Source organism: Leptodactylus fuscus, chromosome 5, assembly GCF_031893055.1.
Source record: "Leptodactylus fuscus isolate aLepFus1 chromosome 5, aLepFus1.hap2, whole genome shotgun sequence".
NCBI lineage: Eukaryota > Metazoa > Chordata > Amphibia > Anura > Leptodactylidae > Leptodactylus > Leptodactylus fuscus.
The window spans coordinates 61,632,017-61,654,247 of NC_134269.1; the positions used below are offsets into that span (position 1 = coordinate 61,632,017).

The 22,231-nt window shown below is 41.8% G+C and overlaps 1 protein-coding gene across 7 annotated transcripts in view; it reads right to left on the reverse strand.

The window, feature by feature from the left end:
- The window catches only part of NTRK3 (neurotrophic receptor tyrosine kinase 3), a 541,580-nt gene that overhangs the window by 20,516 nt on the left and 498,833 nt on the right, over positions 1-22,231 (reverse strand). For all 7 annotated transcript variants that reach the window (XM_075273267.1, XM_075273266.1, XM_075273265.1 and 4 more), the window contains one exon: positions 16,489-16,661. In XM_075273267.1, coding sequence (XP_075129368.1) covers positions 16,489-16,661 — 173 coding nt within the window. The remainder of the gene's footprint in view (positions 1-16,488; positions 16,662-22,231) is intronic.

A 22,231-nucleotide genomic window follows, 5' to 3' on the forward strand; every position in this document is an offset into this window, starting at 1 on the left:
ACCAGTGTGTCTAGAAACTATATAAACTCCAATATGCTTAATCTTTCTTTTCCCTAATATCTGCTAAATCAGTCCATTTAGGAGTCTTTCATACACTGGCAGTATTATGATAGTGTCTGTAATGTGAGTATCAGAAATTGCAGAATCTGTCTGACAACAGGAAGCAGTAGACATAGGCGTTACACAGCGCTGAGAGATAAATCCCAGGTACCCAAAGGTCTTCACCAACACCAGCTGCAAAGCCAGATGCACTGGAATTGAATTTGGGGACCAAGTTATTCCCCATAGAAACTGGTATAAGAAATAAACACCCTATAACCTAAATACAAATCACAGGACATAATAAACTTACAAAACAGGCAAAACCAGGAGGATATATCAGGAAAGTGAAAGTGTACAAGCCAAAAATCAGTCTGAGAGGTAACATCAGAACCAAAATCAGAAGACAAGCAGATTTCCAGTAACAAGCCAAAAGTCAATATAGAACAGTCCTGTACACACAATAAGTAAATAGAAGCCAGACTAGCTACGACTAAATACTAGGCTGAGGGGTAACAGAGTTTAAATATCCCTCCTCAGCTGCTAGTTGGATCAGCATAGGAGAGACTTGTAGACTGCAACACCTTTACAGGTTGGTATGCTGACCTTAAAGCAACAGCAGCTAAACTGCTGTTATGTAATATAGGTGGGAGATTATGTAATATAGAGATTATGTAATATAGGTGGGTTCTGCCAACTTTTATACTGTTATTCAAGCATAATACTTGTTGGATTGTGCAAGAGATTGTGTCTGGACAACACATTAAAGTTACAAAAGTGTACAAAAGCGAAAATCGCAGGGGTGAAAATAGATATTGAAAAATGGTTCAAGACAAAATTAAAACCTGTATAAAGTCCTTTTAACTATTAGTAGTCTATAGAGATGAGCGAACAGTGTTCTATCGAACACATGTTCGATCGGATATCAGGGTGTTCGCCATGTTCGAATCGAATCGAACACCACGTGGTAAAGTGCGCCAAAATTCGATTCCCCTCCCACCTTCCCTGGCGCCTTTTTTGCACCAATAACAGCGCAGGGGAGGTGGAACAGGAACTACGACACCGGGGGCATTGAAAAAAATTGGAAAAAGTCATTGGCTGCCGAAATCAGGTGACCTCCATTTTAGACGAATAGTGGATTTCAAATCCGGGTCATATGAGAATGTGAACTTTGTGACTATGAGACAGGGATAGCTGTACAGGCAGGGATAGCTAGGGATAACCTTTATTTAGGGGGGAATGTTATTAAAAATAACTTTTTGGGGCTCTATCGGGTGTGTAATTGTGATTTTTGTGAGATAAACTTTTTCCCATAGGGATGCATTGGCCAGCGCTGATTGGCCGAATTCCGTACTCTGGCCAATCAGTGCTGGCCAATGCATTCTATTAGCTTGATGAAGCAGAGTGTGCACAAGGGTTCAAGCGCACCCTCGGCTCTGATGTAGCAGAGCCGAGGCTGCACAAGGGTTCAAGCGCACCCTCGGCTCTGATGTAGGAGAGCCGAGGGTGCACTTGAACCCTTGTGCACCCTCAGCTCTGCTACATCAGAGCCGAGGGTGCGCTTGAACCCTTGTGCACACTCTGCTTCATCAAGCTAATAGAATGCATTGGCCAGCACTGATTGGCCAGAGTACGGAATTCGGCCAATCAGCGCTGGCCAATGCATTCTATTAGCCCGATGAAGTAGAGCTGAATGTGTGTGCTAAGCACACACATTCAGCACTGCTTCATCACGCCAATACAATGCATTAGCCAGTGCTGATTGGCCAGAGTACGGAATTCGGCCAATCAGCGCTGGAGAGTAGGAGAGCCGAGGGTGCACTTGAACCCTTGTGCACCCTCAGCTCTCCTACATCAGAGCCGAGGGTGCGCTTGAACCCTTGTGCAGCCTCGGCTCTGCTACATCAGAGCCGAGGGTGCGCTTGAACCCTTGTGCACACTCTGCTTCATCAAGCTAATAGAATGCATTGGCCAGCACTGATTGGCCAGAGTACGGAATTCGGCCAATCAGCGCTGGCCAATGCATTCTATTAGCCCGATGAAGTAGAGCTGAATGTGTGTGCTAAGCACACACATTCAGCACTGCTTCATCACGCCAATACAATGCATTAGCCAGTGCTGATTGGCCAGAGTACGGAATTCGGCCAATCAGCGCTGGCTCTGCTGGAGGAGGCGGAGTCTAAGATCGCTCCACACCAGTCTCCATTCAGGTCCGACCTTAGACTCCGCCTCCTCCAGCAGAGCCAGCGCTGATTGGCCGAATTCCGTACTCTGGCCAATCAGCACTGGCTAATGCATTGTATTGGCGTGATGAAGCAGTGCTGAATGTGTGTGCTTAGCACACACATTCAGCTCTACTTCATCGGGCTAATAGAATGCATTGGCCAATCAGCACTGGCCAATGCATTCTATTAGCGTGAACTGAGTTTGCACAGGGGTTCTAGTGCACCCTCGGCTCTGCTACATCAGATTGCTACATCTGATGTAGCAGTGCCGAGTGTGCATCAGATGTGTAGTTGAGCAAAACTGACTCAGCACTGCTAAGTCTGCATTCGCATAGGAATGCATTGGCCAGCCTTCGGCCAATCAGCGCTGGCTCTGCCGGAGGAGGCGGAGTCTAAGGTCGGACCTGAATGGAGACTGGTGTGGAGCTATCTTAGACTCCGCCTCCTCCAGCAGAGCCAGCGCTGATTGGTCGAGTTCCGTACTCTGGCCAATCAGCACTGGCCAATGCATTTCTATGGGGAAAAGTTAGCTTGCGAAAATCGCAAACTGACAGGGATTTCCATGAAATAAAGTGACTTTTATGCCCCCAGACATGCTTCCCCTGCTGTCCCAGTGTCATTCCAGGGTGTTGGTATCATTTCCTGGGGTGTCATAGTGGACTTGGTGACCCTCCAGACACGAATTTGGGTTTCCCCCTTAACGAGTTTATGTTCCCCATAGACTATAATGGGGTTCGAAACCCATTCGAACACTCGAACAGTGAGCGGCTGTTCGAATCGAATTTCGAACCTCGAACATTTTAGTGTTCGCTCATCTCTAGTAGTCTATACTTCCATCTCATCTGACACTTAACTTTTCCCATTCCATCCAACTCTTAATATAGTGTACCTACTAGCCAGTTAGTCTCTATAAACTATTATATATTCTACAAGAATTCTTTTTTTTGGATTCAAGCCCTCTGTAGAAATTGCTGAATGCATGAAAGCTTCTATTACATTCATTTCCATAAAAAAGAAAGAAAGCGACACAGTAAGCAGCAACAAATAAAATGTAATTTAACTATAATGGAGATGATGAATGGATGTGTCATCCATTTAATTTGTTCCAATTTTATTTTCCAGGTGTAGAGTACACCTTATCCCATACAATAATAGCGAAAGCTTGTACCATGGCTGCTGTGTACTTTAAATAGGGCTGTTCAATCCTTTTATACTAGAGCCTGATCAGCCAAACCATGCCAGAGCCTTACCAATGTTCATAGTATAAATTGTATAAAATAAGTAGCCCATTATGTGGTTAAATAAAAGAAGTGCTGGTCTAGATATACAGACATACATTGCTCTAAAATCTAAATATTAGATATACCAGCCCAGATTTACTAACTGGGCTGCCCAAAAAAATAGGTCAACAATTCATATTTTGGTATATTTTTGGCACGTGATGGTGTATTTCAGCTCTTGTGCCCTGCACTTTTTCAATGTTAAAATTTTTATTAGTTTTCAAAAAAGTATATAAGCAAGGTATGGTTAGGTAAAACCAGTGTAACAAACAGAACAGAGAGAGGGAAGGGGTTCGGGTAAGTGATGGGTGGGGCGTTACAATAGGAATGAACAGTAGGGAGGTATAAGTAGACAGGAAGGGAATATAAGCCTCTAGCTCAGTAGAACTATCCAATAACAGTAACAGAGGGGTAATACAAACTAAGCATAAACCTTTGGGAGAAGAGGTTGACTCTTCACAAAGTAAAGGTGGGGAAGGAGAGAGGATAGAAGGTTGTGAGAGAGGGATCAGATAGGCTGAAGGGGGTGGAGGACTACGAAGAAATATGACAAGGAAGTGGTAAGGTAGGATCTAGGAAGAAGGAGATAGAAAGGTGGTTTGGACCCTGCTTGCCACTTTTTTACACAGTGGAAAGAATGGAATGAGAATATAGTAGAGTTCACGTACTGACAGCCCCATCTGCTAGAAAACTGGACTGAGTAGGGATTTCTGAGTTATGTCACAGATGTACACCGGTAACTGACTGATGTAGAACTGAGTTCAGAACCTCCTACTTGTGTAATAATTATCATCAGGAAAGCCTCTTAGTGATTTTGGTGCATTTTGGTGCAAGAAATGGTGCGATGTAATACATTTACCCTATTGGGATTTTGGGTAAGTTTTCAATAATTTTTACATTTCTAATTGTTAATATATTGTTACAAACAAAATACCAAGCCACTAGAGCTGCCATTTACAACTGTCTCTGTTAGGGTAAAGTCCAAGGAAGGACAGTTCTCATGACTAAAGAGAATAGTCCCATTGTAAAAGGAGTGTTTCAATAGCATTATAGAGAAATTGCTATCGTAGTCTATCCTAAACTATGAACGTCCTAATAGGTATATTACTGCAACATGGTAAAAAAATGCCTTTATTAGAATCGGGCTGCCATGACAATCCACTGACAACTCCAAAATCTTGTTCTGTTGGGCAGTTTGAAACCGATGTGGTGGCAGGAGGAACTCCTTCCAAATGTCTTACAACTTAGATGACATGATAATCATTGACTATGGCAGCTAAAGAGTTAAAAAGTCAGAATCAGAGTCCATGCCATTAAAACGGGGTGATAACTTTATAACACAGCCAGCACTGGAATGGCAATAGCCATCACTATGAGTACTTGGTCTCCATTACACAAGAGTAAGCCATGAGATGTAAGGAGTTAATTTGGATGGATACTGCTCTGTATTTTGGTCATCTAGTAAATGTTTAATCACATAGCCCCTCTGGAAATGGTAGAATTTAACTGACTTACAATAATTTTATTGCTAATGCATCCAGTTGGTGTTTCCATGTTTTTATGCTGTACATTTATTACTGAATTTGAGTTTATTTTAAAATCTTCATTACATACTTCAAACACATTTTCTGTACAAGTCAGTGAATGTAGCCATATAAAATGCTTCATATTTTGGTAGCAGATGTATTTATGTCGGAAAAAGTAAGATACAAGTCAATATTTCATCTTAACTTGGATCGTAAAACACCCAGACCTACAACAGAGTTATATTTTCGAATTTTCCGAAAGGAAATTCTTTTGTATGCTTATTCGCAATTCATACATTAAATATGCCTACAGAAAACCTACATCGCCATTGCCAGGTACTTGAAAGTGAACATGAGGCGTGAAGAGATTTTAAAAACCCTTCATAAATATGGAGATTTAATCTGTCATATGGAAATCATAACTTTGAAGAAATTCTGAAATACATGTTTTATTTCAGGTTTTAAGATTTTCATATCCAAGGGCAGGCAATGATGTGCTTTGAATGATGTGATTCTGTTTTGGTGCAACAGTTACTAGTGCAGTTTTTATTTTTTTTCATTCATTTTTTTTTTCTTTACAGCAAGTTACTGGTATTTTCAGGTTTTTTACAGTTTTATTTGTGAAGAGTATTTCTTTTGAAGATTGCAAGTAAATATGATTCTTGTGGAAAGAGATCTAACTTTACTGGATGAATGATCCAAACAATGGAAACTAAAGTTCAATGTTTCCAAATGTAATGTAATGCACTTAGGGACTTCAGAAGAGACGGTTATGGGGGTCTTCTTGATATCTGACAACTTAAAAATGAGCCAACAGTGAAGCCAACCAGTAGGGAAAGATAGTAAAATTTTCAGCTGCATGAGACAAAGCCACCATCAGGGGAAAGGGGCCCAGTTGCCCACCATCATGTGATGTATGTACATGCCACCGAGCCTCTTTTCAATAGAAACCTGCTTCCTGCAATATAGTATAAATTATATCTGTATCAGTGAATACTAATGAGGTCAGGGGGCAGCTTCAGAAGTTTTGGGCCCAACCAAATTCAAAGCTTTACGAGTTCACCATGCCACTATTCACTATTATACTATACTTGCATAATAAAAGGAGGCCCAGGAAAATTGATTAACAGTAACAAACAGTTATAGTCTCCTCTTCTAGAGGGTCGCCCTGCAATCTCTTCAGGTGTATTCTGGTCTCTGGCTGGGGTCATTGCTAAGGCCTATAGGGACACTCAGGCATCATGACGTCAAAGTGTCATGATGCCGATGCTCCCCATGTGGCCACTGAAACTGAATCATAGGCTTAGGAGCATGACACTGAGTGGGGAGCACTGGGTAACATTATATATACGGTGTGTGGTCCACAGGGCGGGAAACTGTAAAATGCATCGGAGAGGGGGGCCACATAAATATTGGAGAACCCACCAAAAGATAGGATACAAAGAAAAGCTACAAAAATGGTGAAGATCTGAAGCATAAAACATACCAAGAGAGGCTGGAAGAACTCAATCTGTGTGGTCTTGAAGAAAGAAGGGATATGATTGAAATATGTTAAATGTGTAAATAAGATCAGAAGGGAAGGGGTTTTATTGAAAAGCTAAACACAAGAGCATATGCTTACTCTGAACATGTCTACAGACTGTTTTCTATACATGTAGCATCACATGTATAGGCTTTTTACGATCTTCATTTATGACATACACATGTAACTTTATGACTTATAGCTGTATATTTAGGACGCATCTGTCATATAGTATATATATAATATTCTACAAATAAGGCTCCACATTGCAGAAAAGCAGCTTTTCTTGCAGATTTTGCTGCCTTTATAAAATAGGTGCAAGTCACAACAGACGCAAGATAAGAAAAATGCACCAGAATTTTGGTGCAAGCTGCATTTATGACATCAGGACTAGAGATGAGCGAATATATTTGTTCGAATACCTCGGCCGCATAGCTCCCGATGCATAAACACTTCCGAGGCATCAAATTTTTACTGCCCCTCCCCCCTTCCCTGGCGCGGGAAGCTATGCGTGGGAGGTATTCAATCGAGTATATTCGCTCATCTCTAATCAGAACCAGAAGAACGTAAAGGCAGAAAAGAAGAAAAAAAAAAAACAGAAACAAATTCTGAAAACAAACCAAAGCACATTAGCATATTACGGTTTATTTCTTTAAAACCTAATAAAAACAATATCTACAGTAACTATAGATAGAATGTATTGGCAGGCGATGATGCGTTCCAGCTTATTATACTACAATATGCTGTACTGTCCACGTGAAGCACTCTGGTCTTTATTGGCATTGTAACATTCACAGGTTTACTATGTAGTCATTTTCCAACATGTCCCACAAATTAAAATGAACTTCGTACATAAGCGTTAGAGATACAGTCTGTTTCCTTGTAACATAAACAGGAAATCCAACCACATAAAGGGTCAAGCTGAGTATTTTCTATGGTTTTGGTCCATTACTCTGCCCAAAATGACTATTACAGCATTTAACAACTCAGTGTCTTTTCCAAGAGAGGAGATGGTGGCCTCTTAAAAGACTATAAAATGAATTTGTCCGAGTTTAATTGTGACTTTCAATAAAAATTGGAAAAGCAGTAAAATGAGAGAAGCTCACTTTATAACCAGCTTCTCTTGGAACAGCGTCATAAATAAAGTTCCAGAGGTTTTATTGCAGTTCATTGTGCCTTGTGGAGAAAACATTGAACAATAAAGGTGACCGATGCAGCAGGGAAGTCATTTTAATTTTAAACTGTCGACCATGTTGGTGATTAAATGCTTTGGAGGTCTCCGGGGACAGCGCTTCACAAGGTCCTCGCCACTGTCCACACTCGAAAAGTAGACATTTTCAGCAAGTAATGTCAAAACATGAAGGAAATATTTAACGTGAAACTAAAGATGTGACTGGAAATATCAATGAGAAGAATAGCAGTGGATCTTGCAAATCTTGAATTTATAGTGATCTTACCATATGAGAAAATAAAAAATGCAAAAACCTGTCAATACTTGAATACTTTTAATACGGTAAATGGTGGGACACATGGTAAATAAAAACCAGGGGGAGATTTATTAATATGATGCTAGTCTCACACTAAAATTCATCTTCCTGGTCTGTGAGTCCACTTGGGGGCCTGAAAAACGGAAAGGTAACCTGCTTAAACAGCGGTTATCTGCAGAAACCTGCAAACCCCATAGACTATAAAGGGGTCCACCTGGTTTCTGCACGGAAAATGCGGAGAGATGCGTGATTTTTCTCTCTGCATTTTTTACGAGGATTCAGGGACAGAAAACCCAAATGTATACTGGGCGCTAATGTGAACCTAGTCTAAATACAATGTTTAAGCACTGTGCCAGTCTCTACCCCACTGCTGCGTCATAAATGAGGCATCCAACCAGGATTTCTTATGTATTTTTGCTAGAAATCAGGCATAACTAAATTAATAAACTGCCCCAATGTCTTTGAACGTTCTGAGTGTAACTAGGAGTTGGTAAAAAGCAAGAAACTCTGTGGCTATATTCAGACGACCAAGGAAGAAAACGGCTGTGAAAAACAACCATTTATCATTGATGTCCTGCTCCGGAGGGGCTTCCATTATCACAAATCCCCATACATTTGCCTTTCGAAATAGATTTTAGGCTTTCTAAAAATGCTAGTATTTGTCGCACAATACCATTCACCACTGGATAAATAATATCTTACAGAACGCCGTTCTTGCACCTGTACGAACATACTGATGTAAGTACTTTATATCACAGAGCCTTAAAGCAATGCATTCCATGGTGCATTTATGTCACTGTGAACCAAGGGGTTAAATACTACTTTTGGTGTAGTGTCTGTCCACTGCATATAATACAGAGACTTGGTAGTACAGTGAGATCAATAGTGGAAAACATCAGTGATGACAGCAAACAGAGCTTTAATAGTCTCCTGTAGGTTTTTTTTGGGCTATCTTTAGAATAGGTAATCAAAATCTAATTGGTGGGGGTGGGGGAGGGGAATATCCAGCCCTTAGGCCGGGGTCCCACGGGCCAGGAACGCCACGATTTGCCTGCGCTGAAAATGCCACGGGAAAAATCGCAGCGTTTTACAGTACTTGCAAAGTGGATCCCCACTTTGCAGAAAAAAATCGCAGTGTGTCCAAAATCGTCATGGTTTTGAAAATCGCAGCATGTCAATTTTATCTACAGAAACGCCGGCAGCTTTCCTATAGATATAACAGTAACAGAAAGTCTGCAGAGGAAAACTCAGTGAACTTTCTGTTCAGAGCGCTGTGGAAAGAATTGTTCACGCCGTGGTTGTTCCCGCAGCGCTTTAGTGCTGTGTTTCTGGCCCGAGGGGCCTTAGCCTTATGCTGATTATCTGTTCAAGTTTGCAGTATACAGTTTACGAGCTGGAAGCAGATGGCTTCATATATTCGTATAGTGGCCGAACTTCAGTATTACAGCTCATAGTTCACAGCTCTCATTCACTTCAAAGCTGCGGTACTGCTACAAGGCCATTCCATAATGCCCAAAGCCATCTGCTACCAGCTCAATATAATGTACAGTACTAGGCCTAGCAGCAGTCCTGAACAGCTGATCAGCGAGGGTGCCAGGCGTCATCCCTTTAACACTTGTTATGCTGTGTTGGTGTTCATAGGACAACATTATTACTTTATTTTTGGTAATTGTTAGAAATAAAATCTTTATACTATTTTCCCTTCCCACCATGTAACCTGAATGGTTTTGCCTTTTTGTAGGATCATTATTACCGTACCATATAATACTTGTGCTATAGTACTTCCTCGCTGTCTCGTACTCGGTGGCTGCACTCCATACAACTTCTACTTAACTTATCTTCATAAGTAACTAAGTAATAAAAGTAATAATTTCTTATAAAGAAACTAGTGCTAAAAACGACTGCTAGGCTAAGATCCCGAAATGTGAATATTACTGAATGTGAATGTGAATTTTATTTTAGAAAAGAATAGGAACTTGCAATATTACAGAGGAAAATGACTGTGGCAAGAGAAAATTAGTTTTACTGTACTTGATGGTCATTCAAATCAGGAACTGCTGACATATAACATCTTTATGTCTTATTAGGAGAAAATTCCCTTATTGTCTCGAAGTCAGTTTTTGGGAACATTCCAGAAATGGTCGGCTTCACATTTGCAGAATTAACATGAATTAAGATGCGTATTGCTTTCATGGTGAATATTCTGCATAGAGCCAGAAATTAATTACTATGTCTCGACTAGAGATGAGCGAACACTAAAATGTTCGAGGTTCGAAATTCGATTCGAACAGCCGCTCACTGTTCGAGTGTTCGAATGGGTTTCGAACCCCATTATAGTCTATGGGGAACATAAACTCGTTAAGGGGGAAACCCAAATTCGTGTCTGGAGGGTCACCAAGTCCACTATGACACCCCAGGAAATGATACCAACACCCTGGAATGACACTGGGACAGCAGGGGAAGCATGTCTGGGGGCATAAAAGTCACTTTATTTCATGGAAATCCCTGTCAGTTTGCGATTTTCGCAAGCTAACTTTTCCCCATAGAAATGCATTGGCCAGTGCTGATTGGCCAGAGTACGGAACTCGACCAATCAGCGCTGGCTCTGCTGGAGGAGGCGGAGTCTAAGATAGCTCCACACCAGTCTCCATTCAGGTCCGACCTTAGACTCCGCCTCCTCCGGCAGAGCCAGTGCTGATTGGCCGAAGGCTGGCCAATGCATTCCTATGCGAATGCAGACTTAGCAGTGCTGAGTCAGTTTTGCTCAACTACACATCTGATGCACACTCGGCACTGCTACATCAGATGTAGCAATCTGATGTAGCAGAGCCGAGGGTGCACTAGAACCCCTGTGCAAACTCAGTTCACGCTAATAGAATGCATTGGCCAGCGCTGATTGGCCAATGCATTCTATTAGCCCGATGAAGTAGAGCTGAATGTGTGTGCTAAGCACACACATTCAACACTGCTTCATCAAGCCAATACAATGCATTAGCCAGTGCTGATTGGCCAGAGTACGGAATTCGGCCAATCAGCGCTGGCCAATGCATTCTATTAGCCCGATGAAGTAGAGCTGAATGTGTGTGCTAAGCACACACATTCAGCACTGCTTCATCAAGCCAATACAATGCATTAGCCAGTGCTGATTGGCCAGAGTACGGAATTCGGCCAATCAGCGCTGGCTCTGCTGGAGGAGGCGGAGTCTAAGGTCGCTCCACACCAGTCTCCATTCAGGTCCGACCTTAGACTCCGCCTCCTCCGGCAGAGCCAGCGCTGATTGGCCGAAGGCTGGCCAATGCATTCCTATGCGAATGCAGACTTAGCAGTGCTGAGTCAGTTTTGCTCAACTACACATCTGATGCACACTCGGCACTGCTACATCAGATGTAGCAATCTGATGTAGCAGAGCCGAGGGTGCACTAGAACCCCTGTGCAAACTCAGTTCACGCTAATAGAATGCATTGGCCAGCGCTGATTGGCCAATGCATTCTATTAGCCCGATGAAGTAGAGCTGAATGTGTGTGCTAAGCACACACATTCAGCACTGCTTCATCAAGCCAATACAATGCATTAGCCAGTGCTGATTGGCCAGAGTATGGAATTCGGCCAATCAGCGCTGGCCAATGCATTCTATTAGCCCGATGAAGTAGAGCTGAATGTGTGTGCTAAGCACACACATTCAGCACTGCTTCATCAAGCCAATACAATGCATTAGCCAGTGCTGATTGGCCAGAGTACGGAATTCGGCCAATCAGCGCTGGCTCTGCTGGAGGAGGCGGAGTCTAAGATAGCTCCACACCAGTCTCCATTCAGGTCCGACCTTAGACTCCGCCTCCTCCGGCAGAGCCAGCGCTGATTGGCCGAAGGCTGGCCAATGCATTCCTATGCGAATGCAGACTTAGCAGTGCTGAGTCAGTTTTGCTCAACTACACATCTGATGCACACTCGGCACTGCTACATCAGATGTAGCAATCTGATGTAGCAGAGCCGAGGGTGCACTAGAACCCCTGTGCAAACTCAGTTCACGCTAATAGAATGCATTGGCCAGCGCTGATTGGCCAATGCATTCTATTAGCCCGATGAAGTAGAGCTGAATGTGTGTGCTAAGCACACACATTCAGCACTGCTTCATCAAGCCAATACAATGCATTAGCCAGTGCTGATTGGCCAGAGTACGGAATTCGGCCAATCAGCGCTGGCTCTGCTGGAGGAGGCGGAGTCTAAGGTCGGACCTGAATGGAGACTGGTGTGGAGCGATCTTAGACTCCGCCTCCTCCAGCAGAGCCAGCGCTGATTGGCCGAATTCCGTACTCTGGCCAATCAGCACTGGCTAATGCATTGTATTGGCGTGATGAAGCAGTGCTGAATGTGTGTGCTTAGCACACACATTCAGCTCTACTTCATCGGGCTAATAGAATGCATTGGCCAGCGCTGATTGGCCAGAGTACGGAACTCGACCAATCAGCGCTGGCTCTGCTGGAGGAGGCGGAGTCTAAGATCGCTCCACACCAGTCTCCATTCAGGTCCGACCTTAGACTCCGCCTCCTCCAGCAGAGCCAGCGCTGATTGGCCGAATTCCGTACTCTGGCCAATCAGCACTGGCTAATGCATTGTATTGGCTTGATGAAGCAGTGCTGAATGTGTGTGCTTAGCACACACATTCAGCTCTACTTCATCGGGCTAATAGAATGCATTGGCCAATCAGCGCTGGCCAATGCATTCTATTAGTGTGAACTGAGTTTGCACAGGGGTTCTAGTGCACCCTCGGCTCTGCTACATCAGATTGCTACATCTGATGTAGCAGTGCCGAGTGTGCATCAGATGTGTAGTTGAGCAAAACTGACTCAGCACTGCTAAGTCTCTGCATTCGCATAGGAATGCATTGGCCAGCCTTCGGCCAATCAGCGCTGGCTCTGCCGGAGGAGGCGGAGTCTAAGGTCGGACCTGAATGGAGACTGGTGTGGAGCGATCTTAGACTCTGCCTCCTCCAGCAGAGCCAGCGCTGATTGGTCGAGTTCCGTACTCTGGCCAATCAGCGCTGGCCAATGCATTCTATTAGCCCGATGAAGTAGAGCTGAATGTGTGTGCTTAGCACACACATTCAGCTCTACTTCATCAGGCTAATAGAATACATTGGCCAATCAGCGCTGGCCAATGCATTCTATTAGCTTGATGAAGCAGAGTGTGCACAAGGGTTCAAGCGCACCCTCGGCTCTGATGTAGCAGAGCTGAGGGTGCACAAGGGTTCAAGTGCACCCTCGGCTCTCCTACATCAGAGCCGAGGGTGCGCTTGAACCCTTGTGCAGCCTCGGCTCTGCTACATCAGAGCCGAGGGTGCGCTTGAACCCTTGTGCACACTCTGCTTCATCAAGCTAATAGAATGCATTGGCCAGCGCTGATTGGCCAGAGTACGGAATTCGGCCAATCAGCGCTGGCCAATGCATCCCTATGGGAAAAAGTTTATCTCACAAAAATCACAATTACACACCCGATAGAGCCCCAAAAAGTTATTTTTAATAACATTCCCCCCTAAATAAAGGTTATCCCTAGCTATCCCTGCCTGTACAGCTATCCCTGTCTCATAGTCACAAAGTTCACATTCTCATATGACCCGGATTTGAAATCCACTATTCGTCTAAAATGGAGGTCACCTGATTTCGGCAGCCAATGACTTTTTCCAATTTTTTTCAATGCCCCCAGTGTCGTAGTTCCTGTCCCACCTCCCCTGCGCTGTTATTGGTGCAAAAAAGGCGCCAGGGAAGGTGGGAGGGGAATCGAATTTTGGCGCACTTTACCACGTGGTGTTCGATTCGATTCGAACATGGCGAACACCCTGATATCCGATCGAACATGTGTTCGATAGAACACTGTTCGCTCATCTCTAGTCTCGACTATAAAAGGGGGTGATATTAGTTTTTAAAGAAAGTGTTTTCATTAAATAGAAATGTATTTACAAATGATGTGCAAACCGCAGAGCAGTGTAGTAATGTTACGGCATCTTGTGCAATTATGGAAGTGCTTATCATTCAAAACAAGGAAAATATCAAGGGTCCAATTTACTAAATACCAGCACAGAACACTCGTAATTATTTGAAGAGGTAAGTACCACTCCATAACAAGTTTAAAAACATGATTTCTATGTAATAGGAGAATACCATCAAAGCGAGCACGCTCAAGCCCTTTTAATTATCCCTTCAGTGTGGTTTAATATTCTGCTAGGTGAATATAATCAGGAAGAGAACGTCGTAAATGCACATTATTATTGTGCCAATTGTCTTATTTCGACACACGGAGAATTCGTAGCTTGGAGATCCCAAATTATTCTCACTACTAGAGACGTAAAGACTACAGGACCAACAGTTAAATAATTGGTGTAAGATTAACATGACTTATCCTCAGGATATCGGATGGGTAGGGTTCCGACTTTAGGCTCCATTGCCACTCAGTTGTGATGTAACATAACTAGTATAGCCCTGTACATTATGGAGCAGCCAAAAAATTATTGCAAGGTCTGTCCCATTCAAGTAAATGGGGCTGATCTTCAGTATCTTTCCTAGCCACTACACAAGTATTGTGACGGTTACTCAGGTGTACCACAGCTACTACAAACAGTTGATCATTGAGAGAGCTGATAGTCAGACCTCTGCCAATTGAATATTGGTGAACTATTCTGTCTCTCTCTCACTCACAAACAGCCGAGGATTATGCAGGATATATATAAAGGAGTACCGAGATTAACTAAGAAAGCACATGGACCACGTAGACTATAAAGGGGGCCGTGGGTTTTTGACACAGTGTCCGCATAAATCATGCAGAGAGAAAAGTGCTGCATGTAGTACTTTTCTCTCTACATGATTCATGCAGACACTGTGCAGATACCACATGAACCCCATTATATTCTTTGGGGTCCATGTGCTTTCTTAGCTAACTGTTTATAATATGTTTGGTATTCCGTTCGGGGGTCCATAAGCGGACTTCCTGAACGGAATACCGAATACAGATGTGAACCAGGTCTAAACCTGATTTTTTTTCGTTTTTTTTTTTCGCTCTATCTCCTACAGTTTCTGCTCCGTCCTCTCTTCCCTATACTTCTATAGACATGAGTCATTTAAGTCAAGTAACCTAAAATCCATCTGCAGACAAAACAGTGATTTTCAGAGTGAAAGTCAGTTTGACTGAGAGAGAATGAGAAGGGAAACAGCCTGATACGAGGAGAAAGAGACATTTCTAGTTGTCAAAAATGGTTGCTTGACTACAATTGGTTATTTATGACACACTCATATACAGCCATGGATTAGTAAGCATATGCTTATTCTGCTTCCTATCCTCACCCACTAAAGGACTGTAGATGTAAAAAATAAAGTTGTCATGAGTTAATTCCCTGTAGCTTCTGGGTTCTAGAGCTAAATTTGTAACAGGAATCACCAACTGTGATACTGCATATAATTTATAGTAGTGCTTTACTAATTTCAGACAGAGGGATCTTAAAGGGGTTTCCCATGAATGTAACCATCTTAAATTTTGTAGACATTTAAAAGTTAAATATTTTTGCAAATATAAATAAACATTTTGTAGAGTTTTAGAGATTTTCTCTAATCAACTTAGTAGTGACAGTCTTGTTTGATTGGTTACCAATAGATACGACCATGAATGCAGGAACTTTCTATGGTCTGGTACGTCAGAAATCCAGGCATTATTTATTTATTGTTGCCAGGTTATCGGACACTATAATAACATAATAGTAATATATTATCGGACACATAATAAGTCAATCATTACTGGGTTTCTGACAAATATCAGACCATTGAAAGTTCCTCCATTCATGGTCGTATCCATTAGCAACTAATCAATACAAAAAATTCTCACCAGACAAAATTTTTAATTATTTATATTTGTAAAAATGTTAACCTTTCAATACAAATTTAAAAACGGTTATGTTTGTGGGAATACCCCTTTAAGGTTTTGGATCCAGGGACCAGATATGACCACAATCTTTTCTCCCGTTGTATTTAACAAATCCTTTTTTTCATAATTTTTCTGTCAAAATTTATGCGTTAAGTTTATCACGCATTACGACTCATGTATCAATTGTCAAAAGATATATTCGTATATGGTGTAAATACAATATGTTAGAAAATATGGCAGACAGTTTGTTTGCTCTGTTGTAAATATACTACTGTACTTCATTTGTTATGGAGAAAAAGAATGCTAATAAAGAAGCTCTGTTCCACTGATTCCTGAGCAGTTGTTGCACTTATTGCTCAGGAATGGTGGGGGCTAGAAAAAATGTAATTTAAATATGACCCACATTTGAGACACTTTATATTTTTGATGATTCCACACAAGACGTTGTAAATAGCTGATTTATGTTATTTATGAGTTAATACATCGCAACTTCAATGAGCATACCTTAGGAACTTGTTTAGATCCCCGTGCTTCATATACTCAAACACCATGATCAGTGGATCTCCATCACCACACACACCATAGAACTTGACTATATGGTCATGCTGGAGGTTGGTAAGGAGTTCTGCCTCTCTTTGGAAGTCTTTACGTGCTGCCATTGTAGGGTCTTTTAAAGCCTAAAAGGAAAAGGAAAAAAACATTCTCAGTTCTTACTTTTCAGTTGAGTATATCTAGAACTCCCATGTCTAAATGAAGGTTTCACATCTGCGTTCGGTATTCCGTTCAGGGAGTCCACATGGGGACCCCCTGAATGGAATACTGAATGCATTGACAAGCAGTGAGCTTATGAAAGCAAACAGACCTCAAAGACTATAATGGGGTCCATGTGTTTTCGATGGGGTGTCCGCACGCGTCATGCCGAGAGGGTCTATGGGATCCATATACCTTGATAAGCTCACCATTTGTCAATGCATTTGGTATTCCATTCAGACTCCCTGAACGGAATATTGAACGCAGATGTGAACCAGGCCTTTGTTTCGGAAAGCGGTGGCATCTAAGTTTAAGAACCACAAAGTCCTCAGCCAATGACATTATTGGATTTGTCTATAGAACACATAAAAGGATAAATGAAGTTGGTTTTACCACTGTAGCAAAAATTTTAACTTATACAATTCCTAAATCAATCAATTAATGTATTTACTTTATTTTCAATACTAAATAGTTAAAAATGCAATGAAAGACTATGCAATAAATGAAAGTGTCTAGGTGTTGCCATCCAGTGGTTCAGTTATGAGCTGCACACTTTCAAAGCATGAGTATAGTAAAGCCAGCTCTTATAGCACTGGTAACTGTGAGTGAAAACGGGAGAGGAGGGGGAGTCGGTTCAGATAAGGAGATGGGTTCTAATTAGAGATGAGCGAACACTGTTTGGATCAGCCGTTCCGAACAGCACGTTCCCATAGAAATGAATGGAAGCACCTGGCACGTACACTTTGCCGGCGGCCGGTCGCCGTGCCAGGTGCTTCCATTCATTTCTATGGGAACGTGCTGTTCGGAACGGCTAATCCAAACAGTGTTTGCTCATCTGTAGTTCTAATCATATGACTCAGGGTTGGAATCAGCTCAAAAATCCCAGGTAATACTACAACAAATGCCTGGACCTGGTAAGGTAATTTCATGGACCTAAACAACCCCCTATAATTGTTTAAACTTTCTGTGTCATATATATATATATATATATATATATATATATATATATATATATATATATCTATGTTAGTACAAAAATTTGTACATTTCAAACTGACCACTAAGAACTGACCACTAGGCCTAGTAATAGGCCAACACTTGCCAATTCTAAAGGGATTTTCTTTACAGCAGTCACCTCATTTATACCACAGATAAGAAAGTGTTAACATAGATGATAACACCTCTATCAATAACTCATCATTGCATCCACTATGACAACTATAGATAGATTACGTCACAGCACATTTATTCCCCCCCCCCCACTTACACACATTAAACCTACTCCAGTTTGTTGCCTCCTATGACCACCACCCCTGGTTCACATTAGCGTATGTATTCCGTCCGGTTAGTGTCATCATTCATTCATGCGGGCAGTGCGCGGCAAACACACGGACCCCATTACAGTCTATGGGGTCCGTGTGCTTTTACAGGACAGCGCTTGCAATTGTATTCCATCTGGGGGACTCCATGCGGACTCTAACCGGACGGAATACATACGCTATTGCTGTAAAGCATATTACTAAATGCAGAGGAGAAGCTCAGACAAGATGGCAGCTCCCATAATCATGTACAGAAAATAAAACCGATCAGAAAAAAGTGATACATTTTGTCTGGTTGTAATAAATAAATAAAATGGTGATACATGGGCTTTGAGAATAATCTTCGGAGCTGGATAGTAATTGTTGATCATGTTTGTTTTGGGGTGTAAAGGCAGCATTTAGGCAGCAATGTATATACATAAGACGTACTAATTCCTTTTTAATATTCCTCAGTATTTTCCTGCTGTGCTTAGTAGCTGATAGATGATGTGCATCTTAGTGTAACCACAGAGGTATAATTAGGTAAGATATATTGGTTTGTATACAGATTTGCTCCAAGCGTTCTTTCACTTCATAACACTTTTTAAAATTGCAAAACCCTTCTTTTTTATAATTAAGACTTTATGATTTGTTCTTTATGATGGATGAGAATCAAACCTGTATTATAACCGAATGTAAAACATCCCTGGAATAAGCTTCGTCCTAGCTTGGAGATACACTCTCACAAGAGTACGATCCAGATTTATTGTATTCATAATCTTAAAACCCATCGACTCTCTGAGTCTTATTTGGCAGTTTGTATTCTTCTTGGAATTGCTTTTTATTTCCATAAAAGTCTATGATATGCCAGAAACCCACACTTCACTAAGTATCATATTTTCGTGTAGTTTTATGCTGATTTGGATCATGATCTGTGAAAGTACATTTTTAATCCCAGCTTTAAATCTGTCAAGACTACATAAAGGGAGTTGATTTCTTTACAAACTTATTGCTTCAGGGCCTTGGAGTCTATTCATTGCAACAGGGTAACTGGTCCTTGCACTGGTTAAAGATGCTATTAAATCATGCGAAAGATACAAGTTTAAATTGTAGCGGTCATAGAAAAAAAAAATCATTTATTTCCACTCAAAACCCATAGTAGTAAATTGGAAATGTTCAGTGCTTTATTTTCTTAAAATGACAATAATAGCTGCTTAGAGGTCAATTGTGAAACACGTATGTATTGGATCTTCTTTATAAATATTACAAGACTTGGGCTTGGTATAGTATTTGCATAAATCCATAAAAGCAGCTGGACTTTACCAATGTAAATATTCATGCTAGTCTTTTAGATAGAGCATGGGTGACTGAAGAGATCAATAAGGATATTTATAACTTTGTATATATCCAATGTATTCAACGCTGATGCCATTTCCATGCATTAAGAGGGACAAAATGACCCCAACGCCAAAACACAGATGTTATATTAAAGTAACAGTACACAATTGTTTATCACATGTCCCTTCTCATGAAGATCCAAAGTTGCTCCAGTCTCTGTTTACATGTGAAATATCAGTAATAGGACATGTGATCACTATGGCTATTGACTGGCTACAGCATTCACTTCTCACTTGCCATCTACATGTAAACAGAGGGAATCCGTTTTATATCCATTGCATATCGCTTTTGGATTCTGGCCCTTCTACATCCACTCCAAATGTCCACCAGAGTTGGAGGATCCAAGTGCTGACAGCCACCGATCATCATATCTAGAGATGAATTAATTTTTCAAAATTTCAATTCAGCAGCTTTTCCAAATTTTCAAATACGATTTAATTTGATCAAAATTAATTTGCGGTGAATCATGTAAAAAATAGCTATGTCCTGGCTTCAGAGAGCCTGTATAGTGGTGTAGAACACTGTGCCTTGCAGTGGTTTTTACTGATGTCCCACTAGGGGAATTGAACCAGCGATGCAATGATCTCTGCTTCAGCACTATAGACACATAGACCCATAGGATGACTTCCTCACTTCTGGACAAGATCAACCAGGTATTGGGGTCTACTAGCAGACCAAGGTCACTGGCCAGGCTGTAGAAGATGCATATAGGCATCCCCTGATCTTCTTTGGGGGGGGGGGGTACCGAGGGGACATGTAGCATAGTGAAACTCCTTGGATGCCCCCAATCCGAACTGTACTCTGACCAGGTATTATGGAGCAGAGTGTTAGCTGTCAGGTACAGCTAACACCCACTCCCAATGCCGTTGGCAGTCGTGAAGGGGTTAAAAGACTGTGACATCATAGGGTTGGCTGGCTGCCAATTGGCTGCACACATGGAATTGTGGATGATCCCAAGTCTCCAGAGTACCTTGCCCCATGTCCTAACGTGCAGCAGCCATTTTATGAAAAAATGTGATTCGCTACCATGAAGCATGAGGAAATCCGGATTCGATGCAAATAGAATATCTCCTGAAATTCGGATTAAACAACAGCTTTGATTCGCTCATTACTATTCATATCCTACATGTCTTTCTTGGGAGTTGTGACTCTCTCACAACTCCATAAGTTGGCCTCTTACTTTTCTATTACACTCCCTAAGACGCAGGTCATTGTTCGGTGCTGTATTTTTCTTGTTTCTCCTCAACATGTAAGGGTTGGTTCACATCTGCATTGATATTCCATTCGGGGGGTCCCCATGTGGGACGCAATTGCAAGAGCTGTGCAGTAAAAGCACATGGACCCCATAGACTATAATGGGGTCCATGTGCTTGCCGTGTACTGCCCGCATGAATTGTGCGGACAGGAAAGTAGATTGTGAAGTACTTTCCTCTCCACATGTTCTGTGTGATCTGGCAGCAAGCACATGGACGCCATAATAGACTATGGGATCCGTGTGCTTTTACTGCATAGCGCTTGCAATTGCATCCCGCATGGGAACCCCCCTGAACGGAATACCAATGCAGATGTGAACGAGGGGTAAACAGAGATCATAAAGATCACCAGAGAGGCCCCACTTCATCACCAAGGGAATCGACAGGGGAGTACTCATTATTCAACCCCTTTGGGTTACTTCTTGAGAAACAGAAGTCATACCCAAGTTCTCATGCGCAATATGGAAGGATATGGCCATTCTGAGTTAGGACCAACACCTTGTGTCACATCCTCTATTTACATGAATTAGCATTGCCTGAAACATTCAGGTTCGGTATATGAATACGGTAATGGTTTTTAGTTTCCCAATATTCTAAATAGAAATATCAAAAAATCAAGGCAAATAAGACTCCATTATTGAGAAGTGTTAAGGAAGCAGAATGACAAGAAAGCAGCGGGTAATTGTAGAGTTCATTTTTGCTATTGTTTTCAAAGCCTCAATGTGTCATTTCCAATATGGCATCTCTGTGAAGCTTGTAATTTGATAAACAAAAGATCAATAACATTTTGTGCTGTAAGTAAAAAATCTGACTGGCGAGCAGTATCTTTTAATTATTAATCATTGTATGGAACTGAGAGCCCTAATGACAGCAGCATGCCATACATATCTAGCAGGGCACAGGCCGTGAAATGCAAAATAAAGCAGGCTCCTATTACACAGAGGAGCTTGTGTGATAGTGATTAGACAGAGATGAACATCCGTAGGATGGAAACATCAGTCAGCATTGTTAATCTAAAGATTCCCTGCTATGAATAATAACTTCAGAACATCAGATTTCTCTTGTCAATCAGGCTCAGACTGCAAATACTAGGTCTCGTGTGGTCCCATAGCACAGGCTATAGCACTGCCAAGTCGATGGTACACTAGAGACAGGATGTGATCATAGGCTATACCCACAAGACTCTTCATGGCTCTAACATACGATACTCAGCCATCTGTTTACATAGTATTGGAATATGGATGGTCTCTCTCTCGGACACATTTCTTCCTCCTCCGTATACAATAATAGGAGCTATTTGTTGTTTTTCATGAATATGTTGCTATTACATCGTGATCCTTTCTGCTGCATAACATGGTTACGAGATGCGTCACTCACTGTTTGTACTTATTTATACACTCCATTGTCTTCTCAAGGCTTGTGCAATTGTAAGCTTCGTAGGGTCTTCTGAGCCAAAGACATGGATTTGCTTTCTCAAAATGTCTATTAATAACATGCATAAATATTACTACGTTGCTTTAGCCTGGCACTTATCAGCAATATCATAAA